Genomic DNA, 18632 nt, shown 5'->3' on the forward strand with positions numbered 1-18632 from the left:
AAAGCTAACACCATGTTTCCTGATGATATCTCCCAAGGTTTACATATAAAGCGTGAAGAGTAGCGGCCCTAGTACTGAGCCTTGAGGTACTCCTTACTGCACTTGTGATCGATATGATACTTCTCCATTCATTGCTACGAACTGATGGCGGTCATATAAGTACGATTTAAATCATGCTAATACACTTCCATTAATGCCAACAAAGTGTTCAAGTCTGTGCAAAAGAATGTTGTGGTCAATTGTGTCAAATGCAGCAATAAGATCCAATAGAACTAATAGAGAGATACAACCAAGATCTGATGATAAGAGCAGATCATTTGTACCTCTAAGGGGAGCAGTCTCAGTACTATGATACGGTCTAAATCCTCACATTTACCATTTTTCTCTAAGAAGGAATATAATTGTGAGGATACCACCTTTTCTAGTATCTTGGACAGAAAAGGGAGATTTGAGATTGGTCTATAATTAACTAGTTCTTTGGGGCCATGTTGTGGTGGTTTTTGATGTGAGGCTTAATAACAGCCAGTTTGAAGGTTTTGGGGACATATCCTAATGACAATGAGGAAATAATAATAGTCAGAAGAGGATCTATGACTTCTTGAAGCACCTCTTTTAGGAGCTTAGATGGTATAGGGTCTAACATACACTCACATAAAGAATTATTAGGAACACCATGGCATAGTTGATTCAACAAGGTGCTGAAAGCGTTCTTTAGAAATGTTGGCCCATATTTATAGGATTGCATCTTGAGGTTGATGGAGATTTGTGGGATGCACATCCAGGACACGAAGCTCTCGTTCCACCACATCCCAAGATGCACATCCCAATTTGAAATGATTCCCCCACACCATTACACCAACACCACCAGCCTGCACAGTGGTAACAAGGCATGATGGATCCATGTTCTCATTCTGTTTACGCCAAATTCTGACTCTACCATCTGAATGTCTCAACAGAAATTGAGACTCATCAGACCAGACAACATTTTTCAGTCTTCAACTGTCCAATTTTGGTGAGCTTGTGCAAATTGTAGCTTCTTTTTCCTATTTGTAGTGGAGATGAGTTGTACCCGGTGGGGTCTTCTGCTGTTGTAGCCCATCCGCCTCAAGGTTGTGCATGTTGTGGCTTCACAAATGCTTTGCTGCACACCTCGGTTGTAACGAGTGGTTATTTCAGTCAAAGTTGCTCTTTTATCAGCTTGAATCAGTCGGCCCGTTCTCCTCTGACCTCTAGCATCAACAAGGCATTTTCGCCCACAGGACTGCCGCATACTGGATGCTTTTCCCTTTTCATACCATTCTTTGTAAACCCTAGAAATGGTTGTGCGTGAAAATCCCAGTAACTGAGCAGATTGTGAAATACTCAGACCGGCCCGTCTGGCACCAACAACCATGCCACGCTCAAAATTGCTTAAATCACCTTTCTTTCCCATTCTGACATTCATTTTGGAGTTCAGGAGATTGTCTTGACCAGGACCACACCCCTAAATGCATTGAAGCAACTGCCATGTGATTAGTTGATTAGATAATTGCATTAATGAGAAATTGAACAGGTGTTCCTAATAATCCTTTAGGTGAGTGTACATGTTGTTGGTTTAGATGATTTAACAAGTTTATACAATTCTCCCTCTCCTATGGTAGAAAATGAGTGGAACTGTTCCTCGGGGGGTCTATAGTGCACTGTCTGATGCGATACTGTAGCTGAAAGCTGAATGGTTACAATTTTATCTCTAATAGTATTGATTTTTAGAAGTAATTTAGTTTATAAAGTCATTACTGCTGTGATGTTGGGAAATGTTAACACTTGTTGAGGCTTTATCTTTGCGTTAATTTAGCCACTGTATTGAATAAATACCTGGGGTTAGGTTTGTTTTCTTCTAAAAGAGAAGAAAATTAATCGGATCTAGCAGTTTTTAATGCTTTTCTGTAGGATAGGTTACTTTCCCGCCAAGCAATACAAAATACCTCTAGTTTTGTTTTCCTCCAGGTGCGCTCTATTCTTCGGGCTGCTCTCTTTAGGGTGCGAGTATGCTCATTATACCATGGTGTCATACTGGTTTCCTTAACCTTCCTTAAGCGTAAAGGAGCAACTGTATTTAAAATGCTAGAAAAGAGAGAGTCCATAGTTTCTGTTACATCATCAAGTTGTTCTGAGGTTTTGGATATGCGAAGGAATTCGGATACATCAGGAAGATAGCTTAAAAAGCAGTCTTTTGTGGTAGAAGTGATGGTTCTTCCATACTTGTAACAAGAAGTAGAATTTACAATTTTGGCTATATGAAGTTTGCACAAAACTAAATAATGATCTGACATATCATCACTTGGCTGAATAATTTCAACACTATCAACATCAATTCCATGTTACAGTATTAAATCTAGAGTATGATTTCGACAATGAGTAGGTCCTGAAACGTGTTTTCTAACCCCAATAGAGTTCAGAATGTCTATAAATGCTGATCCCAATGCATCTTTTTCATTATCTGCATGGATATTAAAATCATGAACTATTAAAACTTTATCTGCAGCCAGAACTAACTCGGATGTTAAATCACCAAACTCTTTAATAAAGTCTGTATGGTGCCCTGGTGGCCTGTATACAGTAGCCAGTACAAACATCTGGGGATTTATCATTAACATTTGTTTCTCTGGATAATGTTATATGAAGCACCATTACTTCAAACGAGTTATACTTGAAGCCTGCCCTCTGAGAAATCCTGAAAACGTTGTTATAAATTGAAGCAACACCTCCCCCTTTGCCTTTTAGATGCAGCTCATGTTTACAACAGTAATTTTGGCGTGTGAACTCATATAAAATAATATAATCATCAGGTTTTAGCCAGGTTTCTGTCAAACAGAGCACATCTAGATTATGATCAGTGACCATAGTATTTACAAAAAAGTGTTTTAGTAGAAAGGGATCTGATATTCAATAAGCCAAGCTTTATCATTTGTTTATCCGTATTGCATCTGTTTTTCATTTGTTGAACCTCAATTAATTTGTTAATCTTAACTTGGTTTGGACGTTTTTTGTATTTTCTAGTTCGGGGAACAGACACAGTCTCTATAGTGTGATTTCTAGGTGAAAGAGTCTCTATGTGCTGAGAATTAACTGACCTCTGTGACGTGAGGCAGCTAGCAGACGGTTGGTTTAGTCAGTCTGTCTGCTTCCTGACCTGGGCCCCAGGTAGTCAAGTATAAACTCTAAGACTATGTGCCATATTTCTAGAGAGAAGAGCGGGGCCACCCAAGGAGGGTCAGATCTGCCCCAAAAGCTCGTCCAATTGTCTATGAAACCTATGTTAATCTTTGGGCACCACTTAGACATCCAACCATTGAGTGATGACAATCTGCTATGCATCTCATCACCACGGTAAGCAGGGAGGGGCCCATAGCATATTACAGTGCAGGTGAACGCAATGCAGGTGTACTGCACTCACGGATATAAAATAAAAATGAACGATCAAAATTAATCTGATAAGATTGATCGATAATATCAGAAATATGGTGTGAATTAAGTTATATTTTATCACTTTAAAAAAAACAGAGAGTGATAGTAAGATAAAGATTCTAGAGAGAAAAAAAAACCAGCTACACGGAGCTACCAATAACACTTTCTCAAGTCGTCAGAGCTCGTAAGGAAGATGTACACCGAAATGACCAATGTCAGCGGAGACCAGGACAACTACTGTAGATGAGCCCCAGAGACAGTCAAAACCTTGTCTCATAGATGGCCACCTGGACAAGACCACAGGAAACACATGATTCTTCTGCACAATCTAACTTTGCTGCAGCCTGGAATTGAACCGCTGGTTTCTTCTGGCCAGAGGACAACTGGTCCCCCGACTGAGCTTGGTTTTTCCCAAGGTTTTTTTCTTCATTCTGTCACTGTTGGAGTTTTGGTTCCTTGCCGCTGTCGCCTCTGGCTTGCTTAGTTGGGGACACTTAATTTCCAGCGATATCATCAACTTTATTCGACAGATACTATTTAACTCCTTTACGTGCAAGCATCGCCGACGGCCCCAGTTTATTATTGTTTCACTTTCACAGCACGTTAAACATCACTCTCTTACTTGATCTGGACAAACTGTTCATCAATTGAAAGTTTAAAGACTCTAGCTTCGATATTTGACCAATATTTTGATAAAACATTGCAGTGACAGTTATTTAGTAATTTATGTCAGGAGTCGCAACCTCACTACTAGTTGCCACTAAAAATTACCCAGTGCACCTTTAAACTGAACTAAGCTGGATGATGACATCACTGAATTCAATGATGAATTGGCTTTTTACATTATTGACACACTATTTTCCTATTTAATGCAGTTGCTCAGTTGCTTTGACCCAATCTGTATTGTTAAAAGCGCTATATACATAAATAAAGGTGACTTTTAAGTGTGAATATTCTATTAACATTTTCTCTCTTTTTCTTGATACTTGCACCTTATTCTTATGCTCTGGAGGAGCAAAGCGGTTCTCACAGATTTTTTTTTATTTTTTTACAAAAATATGTCATAAGGGCAATGTAAGATTTGTAAGAAACCTCTAGCAAGGGTCTGTTACTGTTTTTCATAAGATCATGAGATATGTCTGTCATAAGAAGCTACAGTGATTGTGATCTAGCAAGAGCACTGCTTCTTTGATGCTTCATGAATACAGCTCCAGGATTGTATAAATGATTTATAAAGCACTAACAATACAAGTCACTTGGCACTTTTCACTTTTTAAATTATTAATGAATCTGAAATTGAAATTTAAGTAAATGCATTTGTTGTCAGTGTCAACAGTCGATTTAATGGTCCTCAGCTAGCCAAATTAAAATTCAAACTGTCCACAAGTCAAAATTAAGGTAATTAAAAATTAAAACCTTGTGCGATGAAGGGAGTCTTGTCCTCTGGGGTAGGCAGGGAGTCAGGTCGAGGGGTCGGTGCAGGGGGGCGGTTCACTATCACTACAGAGCTGCTGGATGTGAGGATGGTGTCATACTCTTCCCCATCTCTACCCAGGGGAGTATAGACATTTACATCTTCATTGTTTTGGTGTTCCTCATTAGGATCAACCAACCAAAGATTATCTGCGTAAAGAGCAAATATATGTTGATTTCCAAAACACCAACACCAACAAAAAAACAAAAACAATATATATATATATATATATATATATATATATATATATATATATATATATATATATATATATATATATATATATATATATATATACACACACACACATACATGCGTATATATATATTTACACACACACACACACACAAGGTCCCATAAGTTCACTAAACCAATTCAATTAAAAAAAAAAACTGATTGGTTACACTTTATTTTAAGGTGTCCTTTATAGGGAAACATGTAATAATATAAATATATGTAATTATACATTTAAATACTGAGTAATATTAATTTACTGCATGCACTTACTACATGGTTAGGCCTAGGATTAGGGATTGGGTTAAGGTCACTTGCATGAAATTCAGCATAATTAATTGTTATTATAATAGTAAGTACCTTTAATAAAGTGTTACCCACAGATTCATTTCAGAATAAAATAAATAGTGCTTCTCAATCAGAAGGCTGAACCCAAGTGAGGTTGAATTCAGTCCTTCTGAGGCTTTTAGGCTAGACTAAACTTCTAGGCTAGAATTAAACAGTCTAGTAAGTAATTTAAACCATTTATATCAAGGGTATTCAGAGATGAATATCGCATCTAAAACAAATCCTTTTAGATGCAATAGTATACACAATAGACAGTAGTGTTCATTTAGATAAAACAGTTTTTCTTATATAGTACAATAAGTAGCTAGTGTTAACAAAAAGTAGACCAAAGAATTAACATGTTATGTAAATTATTACCAAGGTAGACGCAAACATACCTGCTCTGCCCATCAACTCATATACACCGGTGTCAATGTCATCAATTGCATCATTGTCATCAAGTTTCTATGAGAACATTATTAACAAATTAATAAAAAAATAATGATTAATAATCATTATCAAATTAATGATAATGATAATTAATAATGACGATACTTTTAAACAGCAAATATGTGACTGAAAAGGAAAGCACCAACCTTGTTAGGTTTAAACATCAAAGTACAGAAAAGATTCAAATGTTTGGTAAAACTGCTGATGTACAGTATGTCCTCTGTGTTGATTAAGATCTAAGTTGAAATTAACTTAACTAATATGACACAGTCTGAGAAAATAAAATAAAAATAAAAAAACAAGATAATCAGCCTAGTTTATTAATTACAGAATGTGAAGTTGTTTTATATCATTTAGACTTTGATTCAAAGCCAAAATTTTAGCTATGCACATTTGTTATGATTGCTCCTATAACCACTGGTGTAGCAGGAGTTGCATGTGACTATTGAAAGTTGCTGTCATGATCCGGTCACTGAACTTTTGTTTATTCACCACCAGGTCATCAACCACAATATAGACTCTCACACTACACAGTACAACCTGGACTACATTTCCCATGCTCCATTGCACCAATCACAGTCACCTGATAACAATCACATATGCACCTGAGACCAATTACACACACACAGCACAATCAATCAGACATGCTTTATAAGCATTGGACTTCCTTTCACACACTGCTGAGTATTGTTCTGCACACATCGCTCTCCTAGTGATAGCTGTGATACCAAGCCATTCCATGTTTGTTTTCATAGTTTTTTGCAGTTTAAAGTTTTCATAGTCTTGTTTCAGTTTATAGTTGCATAGTTTAGTCTTTTTCCTGCCTTGCCCTGTTTCTCGTGTTTTGACCCTTTGCTCTGTATTCTCGATTAGCCCTCTTGCTTAGCCCTCTGGATATTGTTCGTTCATCGAAGACCCATGCTTGCCCAAGGAATATTCTTTGTCCTGCCCTCTATATACCTGTTTGTGTTTGACCCATGCCTGTTACGACCACGTCTCTTCGTAATAAAAGCTTGCAAATCGATCCGCACTTCTCACGACTCGTCAGCCCCAGTACAGTTGCGTTCAGTGCTCAAGTTTTTGCCAAGCTTAATTTGTAAGAATTGATTTGTAAATGCCACAAAGTTGGTCAACAGCAAAGTGATGGTTGTTGTGGAAACCACTGACATCCAGTTGTGTGGGGGCTGTTATTATACAGCTAACAATGGGCTTTTTCTAAACCAATTTTACTCCATTCAAATAATAAATACAAAATGATGAAAGTAGGCACACTACAAAGTGTTCACTAGTGTAATGCATACTACATTCTGACTGCCTCTCTCTGTGTTCTGTTCCTTAGCAACCTGCTACAATTCACTTGTTATAAGAGCCTTTACTTCTTCCCCTTCAATATTGATTATGCACATTATGGATTCAGTGTTATGAATATATTATTTAGAGCAGAAAGGGAGAATTTACAGACAAGTTAATTACGCATCACACATTGAGGGGCTATGAGAGACAGCTGCTTTGATGTAGGACATGAGTTTAACATCATTTTGTCCAAATGTGCTCTCTTGTTGTGATGAATATTTAAATTTGAATATTTATTATTATTAATGACAGACAAGTAATAAGAATAAATTTAGTTGCAAGCAGCAATTACGGGGCCAAGCACTCCACTGGCAAATTGAGGAGCTAAGCATGGCATGAAGCATCACACCAAATGCAACAATGTCCAATTACTGCAATTTTAGGATGATTGTAATTGAAATGGCTAAAAAATCTTAAATAAGTATGGCCAATTTTGGCATAATTGTTATTGATGTTCTCGGCGTGACCCAAATAATAAATATAGACCACTTCCATTTCAATAGTCTAATTTATTCAAAAGTTATTAGCATTTTTTAGATATTTCATTATAATATTATAATATTATTACCACAAGGTGGCGCTGCTCTCAAACTTTTTGAGTAGCGCCAGGGCATGGAGCCGAAGGTTTTTGTAATTATTTTCGTAACAATACGATAATGAATACAAAAAAAAACAAATACTGGATTTTAGAACATAATTCAAAATAGCGACACCTAAAATGGCTGACACAGGAAAATTGGATATCATTCGACTCTACATCACCCACCAAATCTAAAGAGACCAGTTGTGTGGTTTTTGGCCAAACCATTCAGAAGTTATAAGCAAAAATGTGCATTTTTCATATCTCCTGACCACAGTGGTGCTGCTACGAAATACTGCAGGTAGTCTCAGGCAGTGTTGTAGTCGAGTCACCAACTGTCGAGTTCGAGTCGAGTCTCGAGTCCCAGTGTTCGAGTCCGAGTCCAAGTCCGAGTCACCAAAGAAGAGTCAGAGTCGAGTCCAAGTCGAGTCACCATTACCAGAGTTCAAGTCCGAGTCGAGTTTCGAGTCCCCAGTGTTCGAGTCCGAGTCGAGTCTCGAATCCCGTATTCGAGTCTGAGTCGAGTCTCGAGCTCCCAGTGCCTACATGTCTCTGTTCTGGGACCTTCAAAGAACTGATAAAATGTTGTAAGAGGTTCTACATTAAACAAAAATGACACCACTGTCACGATTGCAAAGGGAGTTTATTTACTGATTTGACATATACACTTTGCAACACATTTTGCAACTTTACGACACCATCAAAAGCATGTGTTTACTTCCATTGTTGTGAACTTGTGATTGAGAACTAGCGTAGAAAATTTACAAATTGCATGTTTAATCATGCTGCATTTTAATGTTGCATTTAAAAATCATCAGATTTGAAAGCATGGTACTGCTCAACCTTGCACAGTGAGGCCTCATCAAAATGGGAAGTCGTGGCCTAATGGTTAGAGAGTCATACTCGCAATCGAAGGGTTGTTAGTTCGAGTCTCAGGCCGGCAGGAATTGTAGGTGGGGGGAGTGCATGTACAGTGCTCTCTCCACCTTCAATACCATGACTGAGGTGCCCTTGAGCAAGGCACTGAACCCCCAACAGCATAAATGGCTGCCCACTGCTCCAGGTGTGTGTTCACAGTGTGTGTGGGTGTTCACTGCTCTGCGTGTGTGCACTTCAGATGGGTTAAATGCAGAGCACGAATTCTGAGTGCGGATCACCATACTTGGCTGAATGTCACGTCACTTTCACTGTCACTTTCAAATGCCTCCATGGCTAAATACCCTTTCAATGGGTGCACTGGTGGCAGGAATACAGAATACCTGTGTGGCAAGCTGATAGAGTGCAGGGAACTTGACTTTGTGCTGCTCCCAAAACCCAAAGCATGGGACTGAGTCCTGCTCGGCGATCAGGTCAAGATATGCAGTCAACTGAGCATGGACAGATGGCTTGTTGTTAGTCGAGGAGGGAATCTTCCGATAGTGGGAGAACATTTTCAGCTTCTTCTGAGGGGCCTCAGGAAGCGATGCTGGAGCATCACCTACCCCTGGCCCTGTTGCAGCGGCTGATGATGGTAACTGTTGTTTCTCGCCTTTTGCTTTGATATACTCCTGAAACAAAAGGAGGCAGGTGAGGTATGGGTAACACTTTACAATATGGTTAATTAGTTAACATTAGTTAATGTATTAACTAACATGAACTAACAATGAACAATCCATTTGTTTCTGTATTTGTTCATCTTTGTTAACGTTAATAAAAATACAAGTGTTCATTGTTGTTTGTACATTAACAAATATAAACAAGATTTTAATAAAGTATTAGTAAACAAAGAAATTAACAAAGATTAATAAATGTATAAGTGCAGTTCCTTATTAGTTCATGCATGCTGACAAATGTAGTTAACTAATGAACCGTATTGTAAAGTGTTACCAAGGTATTTTATAAATATGTTATTAAATAGGCTTACATATTAAATGTGGACATAAAACTCATAAAGGGTTTTAACTCACTTGTCTGCATAAAAAAAAAAAAAAACATTTCTCACCTTTTATTTGACTCTTTAGTTCCCCATTAATGCTATTGTCCAGCTGCACATCATGGTCTAGCTACTGGAAACCAAATGCTGGGTCCAACACGGATGCTACAAAGTAGGCAATGGTGAAAGGAAATTTGGTGGGACATATTCCGTCATCTGGCTCACATCCTGGCATCATCACTGCACTGAAGATCTCTGTGAACCTTGCTTTCATGGAGTTCTCCAGAGCTCTCACCAGCGGCCCACAGTATCTGACTCTTTCTCTTATTTCCTGCAGATGACTGTGCAGAGTGAGGACACAGGGCACAACAACACTGACAGTGACAGTTTTCTCTCCCTGAGTCAGGTTGGTTGCCTCTAAGAATGGATCGAGAACTTCAATCAGTTCTTTAAGCTGAGTATATTCTCGCTGTGAAAGGATTGGACTTTTGTGCCCCTCTGAGTCCAACACATATGCTAGCATTTGTATGTCAAAATTCACATATGCCTTCACTTGCTTCAAAGTAGAATTCCATCGCGTAGCATTTGCTGTTGGAATCGTTGCATCACCAAAGTTTGCTTCAAAGCAGTCTTTAAACAAGGTGCCACTGTGGAGGAGGTTGGATGCACGGGACAGCTTGGATAGGGTGCCTGACAGCCCACTGGCTTCTTTCAAACCATCTTTTATGACCAACTGCAGTGAATGTGTGAAGCACAACAGTCTCTGCATCTTACAGTTTTCATCCAAAGAAGCATTGACTGCCTCTTGATCTTCTGGTGTCAGATCTTGCCAGATTTCATCCTCCGGCTCTAGATCTGCAGACTTGTCTTCCTCTGGCAGAAATCTGGCCTGGAATGCTTTCCTCATATTGGACGCATTATCAGTGATGACAAAGTTGATCTTATTCTTAATCAGATACTGTTCAGCACAGCATTCAAACATCATTGCAATCTTTTCTCGGGTGTGTTTGCCATGGACTCTTTCGCAGGTAAGAAGATATGACTGAAGGCTGAGTACATGGTTTACCTCAGTCACTGTGTGTGCTGTCACTCCAAGGAATGACCGCATCTTGCGATCACTCCAAATATCTGTAGTAACAGCAACACTCGAAGCTTCAGCCAGCTGGCACATTATCCATTCCTTTTGAACTTTTACCATTCCTGGAATGGTCACAGACGAGATAGTGGATCTTGCTATAGGCCTATACTGAGGGTCCAGGACATGAAGGAAGTGCCTGAAGTCCTCATTGTCAACCATGGAGAGAGACAAGCAACAGCTAATGATAAGATCTTTCACAAGGGCATCACTTATAGCCTTTTGACGTGGATGTTTGGTGTCATAGATCCCTTGTGGTCCAGCATGGAAAAATGAAGTAATAGCACTCTGACCTGAAGCAGCTGGTGTCAAATGTGATGCAACGGAAGCACAGTATTGTTGGTACCTAGTGGGAGAAATTATATACAATTAAGCCAAATCAAGCAACATTTTTCAGGCACTCTTTCTTGCAGCTAGAAATGTGTATATCACTAGAATTGTCTTTGACCTTAGTTCAAATCATTGTTAACTAGCTGTGGCACGATTTTATTTATTTAATTGTTTAAATATTTTTTTATAAGTAACATTAAAGGATTAGTTCACCTCAAAATGAAAATTTCCTAATAATTTACTTACCCTGATGTCATCTAAAATATCCATGTCTTTCTTTCTTCAGTGGAAAAGATTTTAAGTTTTTTGAGGAAACAATAGCAACCAACTGAGTTGGTAGGCATTGAAGTCTATTATATGAACAAAACATCCTGAAATGTTTTCCTTAAAAAACATAATTTATTTTCCACTGAACAAAAAAAGCCATGGATATCCTGGATGGCATGGAGAGGAGTAAATTATTAGGAAATTTTCATTTTTGTGTGAACTAATTCTTTAACACTGTATTACAGAAATACACTCTGTAATACAGAAAGAAACGTGCATTTTACAGGACACTGTATTTTAAAGATACTTAAAACGTAAAAAACAATACGATATGCCGAGAGAGAGTGTGTGTGTGTGTGTGTGTGAGTGTGTGTGTGTGTGAGTGAGAGAGAGAGAGCGAGAGCGAGAGAGAGCGTTTGTGTGTGAGTGACCGAGTGATTTAGCGTTGAGTGTGTTTGTATGTGTTCAAGTGAATGTGTGTGTTTGACGGCACGTGACTGGTCAGAAAGCAACATGTAACGTAAGGGGCCGTTCACATATCGCATCTTTTGCGCGCTCAAGTCCATTATTACTAATGTAGGTGTACGGTATGCGCGCTTAATAATGGAAGCGACGCGGTTGCAACGCGCTCGTTTTTTCCAGGCGTGTCCGCACCACACCGAGATAAAAAATCTCACTTTTCAGAATGCCGCAAGCTCACCGCGGGTCATGTGACAAGAACCAATCAGCTTCATCCTTTCCTGTAACAATGTTGAAAGCGTTTTTAGGTGCGATATGTGAACGGCCCCTCAGTCTGACATGATTCTTGTCCACGACACCACAGGATTTTAGGAGTCAAAATTGCATCTGACACAGTGACTATCGCAACAGACAAAAAAAATCATGTAATCTGATCTGACACAGTGACTAGTAAATTATCAACAGACAAAAAATATTATGTAATCTGAACCAGACATTAGACATCGTCGATGTCTGATGCCAAATTTTCAAACATCGCCCAACCCTATTCTTCTGTATATTATCATATATGCATTAGTCAATAATAGTTTTTTTACAAGCTAACGTTAGCCAATGGAAAGGATTTTACTTACTTTTCAGGGTGCATCCGTGACAGGTGTCTGTTAAAATTTGAAGTGGTCCCAGTCTTTTCCTCAATTGTGCGATTGCACACACAACATTTAGCGCTGCTCTTTCCAGCGTTAGACGTAAAATTCGTGTAGGCAAAGTTCACGATTTGGGGCATATTTTTCTGCATTTTTTCAAATGTGAACATTTAGCTCGTGAATAAAGCACGAGCGTAAAGTGAGTTACGTCAGTGAGTGTGTTGTCAAGCAAAGAGAGCAAGCGGTAGCAGTGTCTGTGAGGGAAAAAAATAGATCTCGCCCGGTCTTGGGCACGAAACAGGAAAAGTGTAACACCTTATATAATTTTTTTATAACATATTTAGTCAAAAACAACGTTATGAATGCTCAAGTCCGATTTTATATATCCTCTGAGTCCAAGTCCGAGTCATCAGTCTGCGAGTCCAAGTCGAGTTACGAGTCCAGAGAATGGAGTCTCGAGTCGGACTCGAGTCCAAAGAATAGTGACTCGAGCTGGACTCGAGTCCGAGTCCAGGACTCGAGTACTCCATCACTGGTCTCAGGTCATGCTTGTTATAACACACATCAAGTTTGGTCTCAATATACCAAACCATTGTGGAGATATAGCCTCACATGCATTTTTGCGTGCTTTTTGTAGAATTTGTTCACGTGTCATTCAAGAACGGTTGGACGAATCAACTTGAAGTGAGTATGTTTTTAGAGACTTCAAATTAGTTATGGTTAATGGTGAGACTGTCCTTTACCAGTGTGCCAAATCTGACAACTTTCCCATAAGCGGTTCTACGGGCTGCCATAGACTTGCGGCGGAAGAAACGTAAGAAGAGGAAGAAGAAGAAGAAGAACGCCAACGATTTCAATAGGTGCCTACGCACCTTTGGTGCTTGGCCCCTAATTATAACAACAACAAGATAGGAGGAGAATGTTAAGACAACAATAGAAAATGAATGTGATTTTTTATTTGTTGTTATGATATGTAGAAAAGGTTGTTTGAGCTTGATTTTTCATTAATCAAGGATAAAATATCAAGAGTAGCAGTAAAATGGTTGTGCTAGGCTAAATATGCATTGTAAGAGTTGTTGTTCAGATGAAGTTAGCTCATGATTCTGTTTGAGTATCTGACAAGCCTTTTCTATTTAGTTGTATTGGAAACAGGCTATTCTTAAAGCTGTATAGTGTTTTAGGAACGTGCTAGTCTTAAGCTGTAGTTGTATTAGGAACATGCTTGTTCTAAAAGCTATATTGTACTGGGAATGTGCTTGTTCTTATGCTCTAGTTGTATTAGGAACATACTTGTTCTTAAATCTGTAGTTGTATTGGGGAAATGCTTGTTCTTAGGGCTTCTGGTTCTGTTGGAAACATCCTTGTTCTAAAAGCTATCTTGTTATAGAAAATGTTGTCGTGTAAGCTTCTCAGGTATTGGCTACATAAATGTTAGGTCATCTGGTTAGGTATTGGGTTTCGGCAAGATAGTCGTTGGGTCATATGGTATTGGGTCAACAGGTTTGTTGCTTAAGGCATTGAGATTTTCAATTTCATATTGTGTTGGGTGATATTGGCATATGGTTTGTTTTGGGGGGTTATCACTGCTCTCACTGCTTTCATCCATGCTAGGCTGCATGGATGTGCAGGGAGTTCTTGCACAGAATAGAAACATACTCCCAATTCAAACTGTATGTTAATTAGCAATCACAGTAGTGGCTCCTGGTCGTAAATTTAGGTGGGGCAGATTCTGGGTCGTAGCACTAATATATGAAAAACTGTACTGGCTTCGTTCCCAGCAAGCTAAACACATCCACTCAATAAACAGTCTTGACACCGGAGTCGTCGTTCAAATTTACTGAATAAATGTGTAAAACTGTAAAACAATACGAAAACAAAAGAATACATAAATAGACTGTCACATCACATGATAAATGTCAAGTCATGTACCACAGGAGAAACCAACAGAAAATACTTACACAAAGTAATGCAGAACTAACAAAACAATTACTTTTATATACATACAAAAGGTCATAATCAAGAATAATCAAACTCCACTTACAAGCAGTGCCTCGTTTAAGAGCTGTTGTTGCTGTGGATCGATGGAGAATTCAACATGCGTTACCATGTGCTGTGTTATTCTTTTGAGCCTAACCCCGGAAACTGAATAAACCCAATTCAAAGTGCAAAATACAACAAAACCAGCAGGGGGAGCAAAAACGCTAAGATAGGCAAAGCCAGAACACTCCCCGTCTGGTATCTCAAAGATACCATTTACACTAACTGTTACTGAACTAAACGGCCTGATCTGAAGACAGGAGGTATACCAATTCAGATATTGGTCTGTAATAGGTTTTGGTTGTCCCATGTTGAACAGTTTTCACCTCCACTTTCCTCACCATACCGTCCGTACTGGGAATGGCCTTCACAATTATCCCCATTGGCCACTCATTTCTTTTGACTTGTTTGTCTTTGATCAGTACAATGTCGCCTTCTTTGATGTTCGGGTGCTTGTGAACCCACTTGCAACGGCTCTGAAGTGTTCCGAGATATTCCTTTCTCCACCTATTCCAGAACGTTTCTGCCAAGGCTTGAACCCGTTTCCACTGAGATTGGAGCATGTCTTTCTTGCTGAAATCTTCTTGAGGAGTTGACAGATTACCAGCTTTTTGTGTCAGAAGCATAGATGGAGTTAGGATGAAGGGGAATTCAGGATCTGTGGAGACTGGGACTAGTGGCCGTGCATTAATGATGGCTGTGACCTCAGACAGAAATGTCACTAAGACTTCGTGAGTAAGCTGTGAATACCTGTTTTCAAGGAGCATTGAATCTAGGATACGCCTTGTTACCCCAATCATACGTTCCCAGGCACCACCCATGTGAGAAGAGTGTGGCGGATTAAAGACCCAGGAACATCTTTGCTCAAGCAGGTATTCTCTCACCTCTGATTGTTCATTCTCACTCATTTTAAGCTCTCTAGAGGCACCAACGAAGTTCGTCCCACAGTCGGAGCGCAACTGCTTGGCAGGACCTCTAATAGAAAAGAATCTTCTGAGAGCATTAATGAGACTTGAGGAAGTCATTGACTCAATCACCTCTGTGTGAACTCCTCTGGTACACATGCAAGTAAACAACACTGCCCACCTCTTGCTATTTGTTAGACCACCCCTTGTGCGCCGTGAGCTCACCTCCCAAGGCCCAAACACATCTAAGCCGACAAAGGAAAAGGGTGGATCCATTTGCAACCTTTCTGCTGGCAGATCAGCCATCTGTTGTTCCTCCATCCTTCCTCTTAGCTTACGACAAGTAACACACTTTTGAATAATACTGCTAATGCATCGTTTGGCCCCAGTTATCCAAAAGCCATTGGATCTTATGGTGCCTTCCGTGAGGTGTCTACCCTGATGCTGCACACGTTCATGAAAATGTCTGACCAGTAAGGCTGTGATATGATGGTGAGCCGGGATGATGAGGGGATTCTTTTCTTTATCTTCTAGCTTTGCTTGTCTGATGCGTCCACCAACTCTTAGCAAACCATTGCTGTCAATGATTGGATTCAACTTTAAAAGTGGACTACGTGAGGGAATTTCACCTGTGGAAGTGATGCTTTTCAACTCCTCTGAATACACTTCATGTTGTACACTGCTGATGATGATTTCCTCTGCTTTCAAGAGATCGCTTACAGATAAGCCATTTGAGCAGAAATGCCAACCAGTGCACTGACTATTATCACTTGGTTCTGTGAAACAGTGAGCAATGTGGTGCAGCCGCGCCACAGCTCTGACGACTGTTCTCCAGTCTGAGAATTGCTCAAATCTTTTGGTACCTAACTGATCCACTTTGATGTGAGTAGACAAGACTTTGACCTCTGATTGAATTTCAACATCTTTCTCTGCATCAACAAGGTCGTATGAGCTTGGATTGTCAGGGAGTTGCTCTGATGGATGGTACAAAAATGAAGGTCCTGTGAGCCAAGTTGTGGCCTCAAGTTTCGCAGATGAAACAGAACGAGATCCGTGATCGGCAGGATTTTGCTCAGAGGCAACGTACCTCCATTGTTCAGGCTGAGTAGACTGTCTGATGCGCTGCACTCTGTTGCTCACATAAACATGGAACCGTCTTGACTCATTATAGATGTAGCCCAACACTACTCTGCTATCTGTGTAGAACCTTATTCCATCCGGTTTCAAATTAATCTCTTCTGTAATGAGTTCAGTCAATTCAACAGCCAGGACAGCAGCACATAGCTCTAACCTAGGTACAGAAAGATCCGGTTTTGGAGCCAACCTTGCCTTGCCAAGAATAAAGCCAACCTCTGTATTGCCATTCTGATTCGAGACTCTCAAATACGCAACAGCTGAGATAGCCTTGATGGAAGCATCTGAGAAGACACATATTTCAGTGTGTTTGGCTTCAGATAAGGGGATGGACACATACATGCGTGGAATATTCAGACTTCTCAAGTCCTGCAGCGAATGACACCACCGCGTCCATTCTTCATGTTTGTTTTCAGGTAGTGGTGCATCCCACTCATGTGTCTGTGACGAGAGTTCTCTTAAAAGTAAACGGCCCTGAATTGTGACTGGTGCCAGGAATCCGAGAGGATCGAATAAGCTGTTCACTGTTGAAAGGACTCCTCTACGCGTGTATGGCTTTTCAGTGTCTGGCACTTGGAAGGAGAAGGTATCCGACTGTAGATTCCACTGTACCCCCAAGCTTCGTTGATAGGGTAAGTCATCCGTTGAGAGGTCAAGGCATTTGATGTCCTTGGCTAAATCATCGTTTGGAAAGGCATCCATTACTCTGGCTCTGTTTGCGGCAATTTTATGAAGCCTGAGATTTGAGGCAGCTAGTGCCTCTTGTGCTCTTTTAAGCAAATCGATGGCCTCTTCCTCAGTAGGAAATGACTTCAAGGCATCATCTACATAGAAATCTTGTTCAATGAATTTACTCACATCACTGCCATACTCTTTTTCCTCTTCCTTGGCAGCTCGGCGAATTCCATAAATAGCCACTGCCGGTGAAGGGCTATTCCCAAATACATGAACTCGCATTCTATAGTCTACAACCTCCTTAGTCAGATCATTGTCACGATGCCATAGAAAGCGTAAAACATCACGACAGTCCTCTCGAACCAAGAAGCAATGAAACATCTGCTGTATGTCGGCTGTGATGGCGACAGGATCTTTTCGAAATCTTATGAGGACCCCTAACAGGCTATTGTTAAGGTCAGGGCCAGACAGCAGTACATCATTGAGAGATACTCCATCAAACTGTGCACTAGAGTCGAATACAACTCGTATTTGACCTGGTTTTTTTGGATGGTACACGCCGAATGATGGAAGATACCAGCTTTCTTGGCCATCTTGCAAAGGAGGGGCTAGCTCTGCATGGTTGTTGTTGAGTATTCTTTGCATGAACTCTGTGAAGTCACTTCTCATCTCTGGTCGTTTGTCAAGATTGCGACGGAGAGGCATGAAACGTCTTTTAGCATACTCTCTGTTTTTAAGCAAGCGTCTCCTAGGCTCACGAAACGGCAATGGTGCTACCCAGCTGTTACTTGAGTCCTTGAAGAATTCTTTTTCCATGATGCAGATGATCCAGAAACAACTGATCCTCAACTGAAGGTGCAAATTTATTGTCATCTTTGGTCTGCTGAAAGACTGACTGGCCAAGTCTGCAGCTCGATAGACTTTCTTGACAGTATGACAAGTGAGGTGGTTTTTGGATCTGTTTTTTCTCATTGAATGTCTCTTTCAGTACAATGTGATTATTGCATGGGTTGAAGTAGCTTGGTCGGCCATTCTCTAAGATGTGTGTCCTCATACAATTCACCGGAGAGGGCTTGTGACATTTTCCCAGACACACATCTCCCACAATGACCCAACCAAGGTCCAATTCTTGGGCATAGGGAGCATCAAGAGGACCGTTGATTTGCTTGCGGACTTTATGTGCTCTTATTATGTCTCTTCCCAGCAGGAGCAGTATTTTAGCATTTGGATCGATAGGTGGTATTTTTCCTGCTATTCCTTTTAGGTGAC

General features: G+C 40.0%; 1 protein-coding gene and 1 long non-coding RNA gene across 3 annotated transcripts in view; one reads left to right on the plus strand and one right to left on the minus strand.

The window, feature by feature from the left end:
• LOC132125033 (uncharacterized) overlaps positions 1–18632 on the plus strand; it is a 357141-nt gene that overhangs the window by 217710 nt on the left and 120799 nt on the right. The gene's annotated exons all lie outside the window — the stretch shown is intronic.
• LOC132125002 (B-cell scaffold protein with ankyrin repeats-like) overlaps positions 1–18632 on the minus strand; it is a 338644-nt gene that overhangs the window by 9940 nt on the left and 310072 nt on the right. For both annotated transcript variants that reach the window (XM_059536208.1, XM_059536200.1), the window contains exons 8-9: positions 5881–5947; positions 4864–5070 (exon numbers count right to left, since the gene is read on the minus strand). In XM_059536208.1, the coding sequence (XP_059392191.1) occupies positions 4864–5070; positions 5881–5947 (274 nt within the window). The remainder of the gene's footprint in view (positions 1–4863; positions 5071–5880; positions 5948–18632) is intronic.

The sequence above is a fragment of the Carassius carassius genome, chromosome 3 (assembly GCF_963082965.1).
Source record: "Carassius carassius chromosome 3, fCarCar2.1, whole genome shotgun sequence".
Classification (NCBI taxonomy): domain Eukaryota; kingdom Metazoa; phylum Chordata; class Actinopteri; order Cypriniformes; family Cyprinidae; genus Carassius; species Carassius carassius.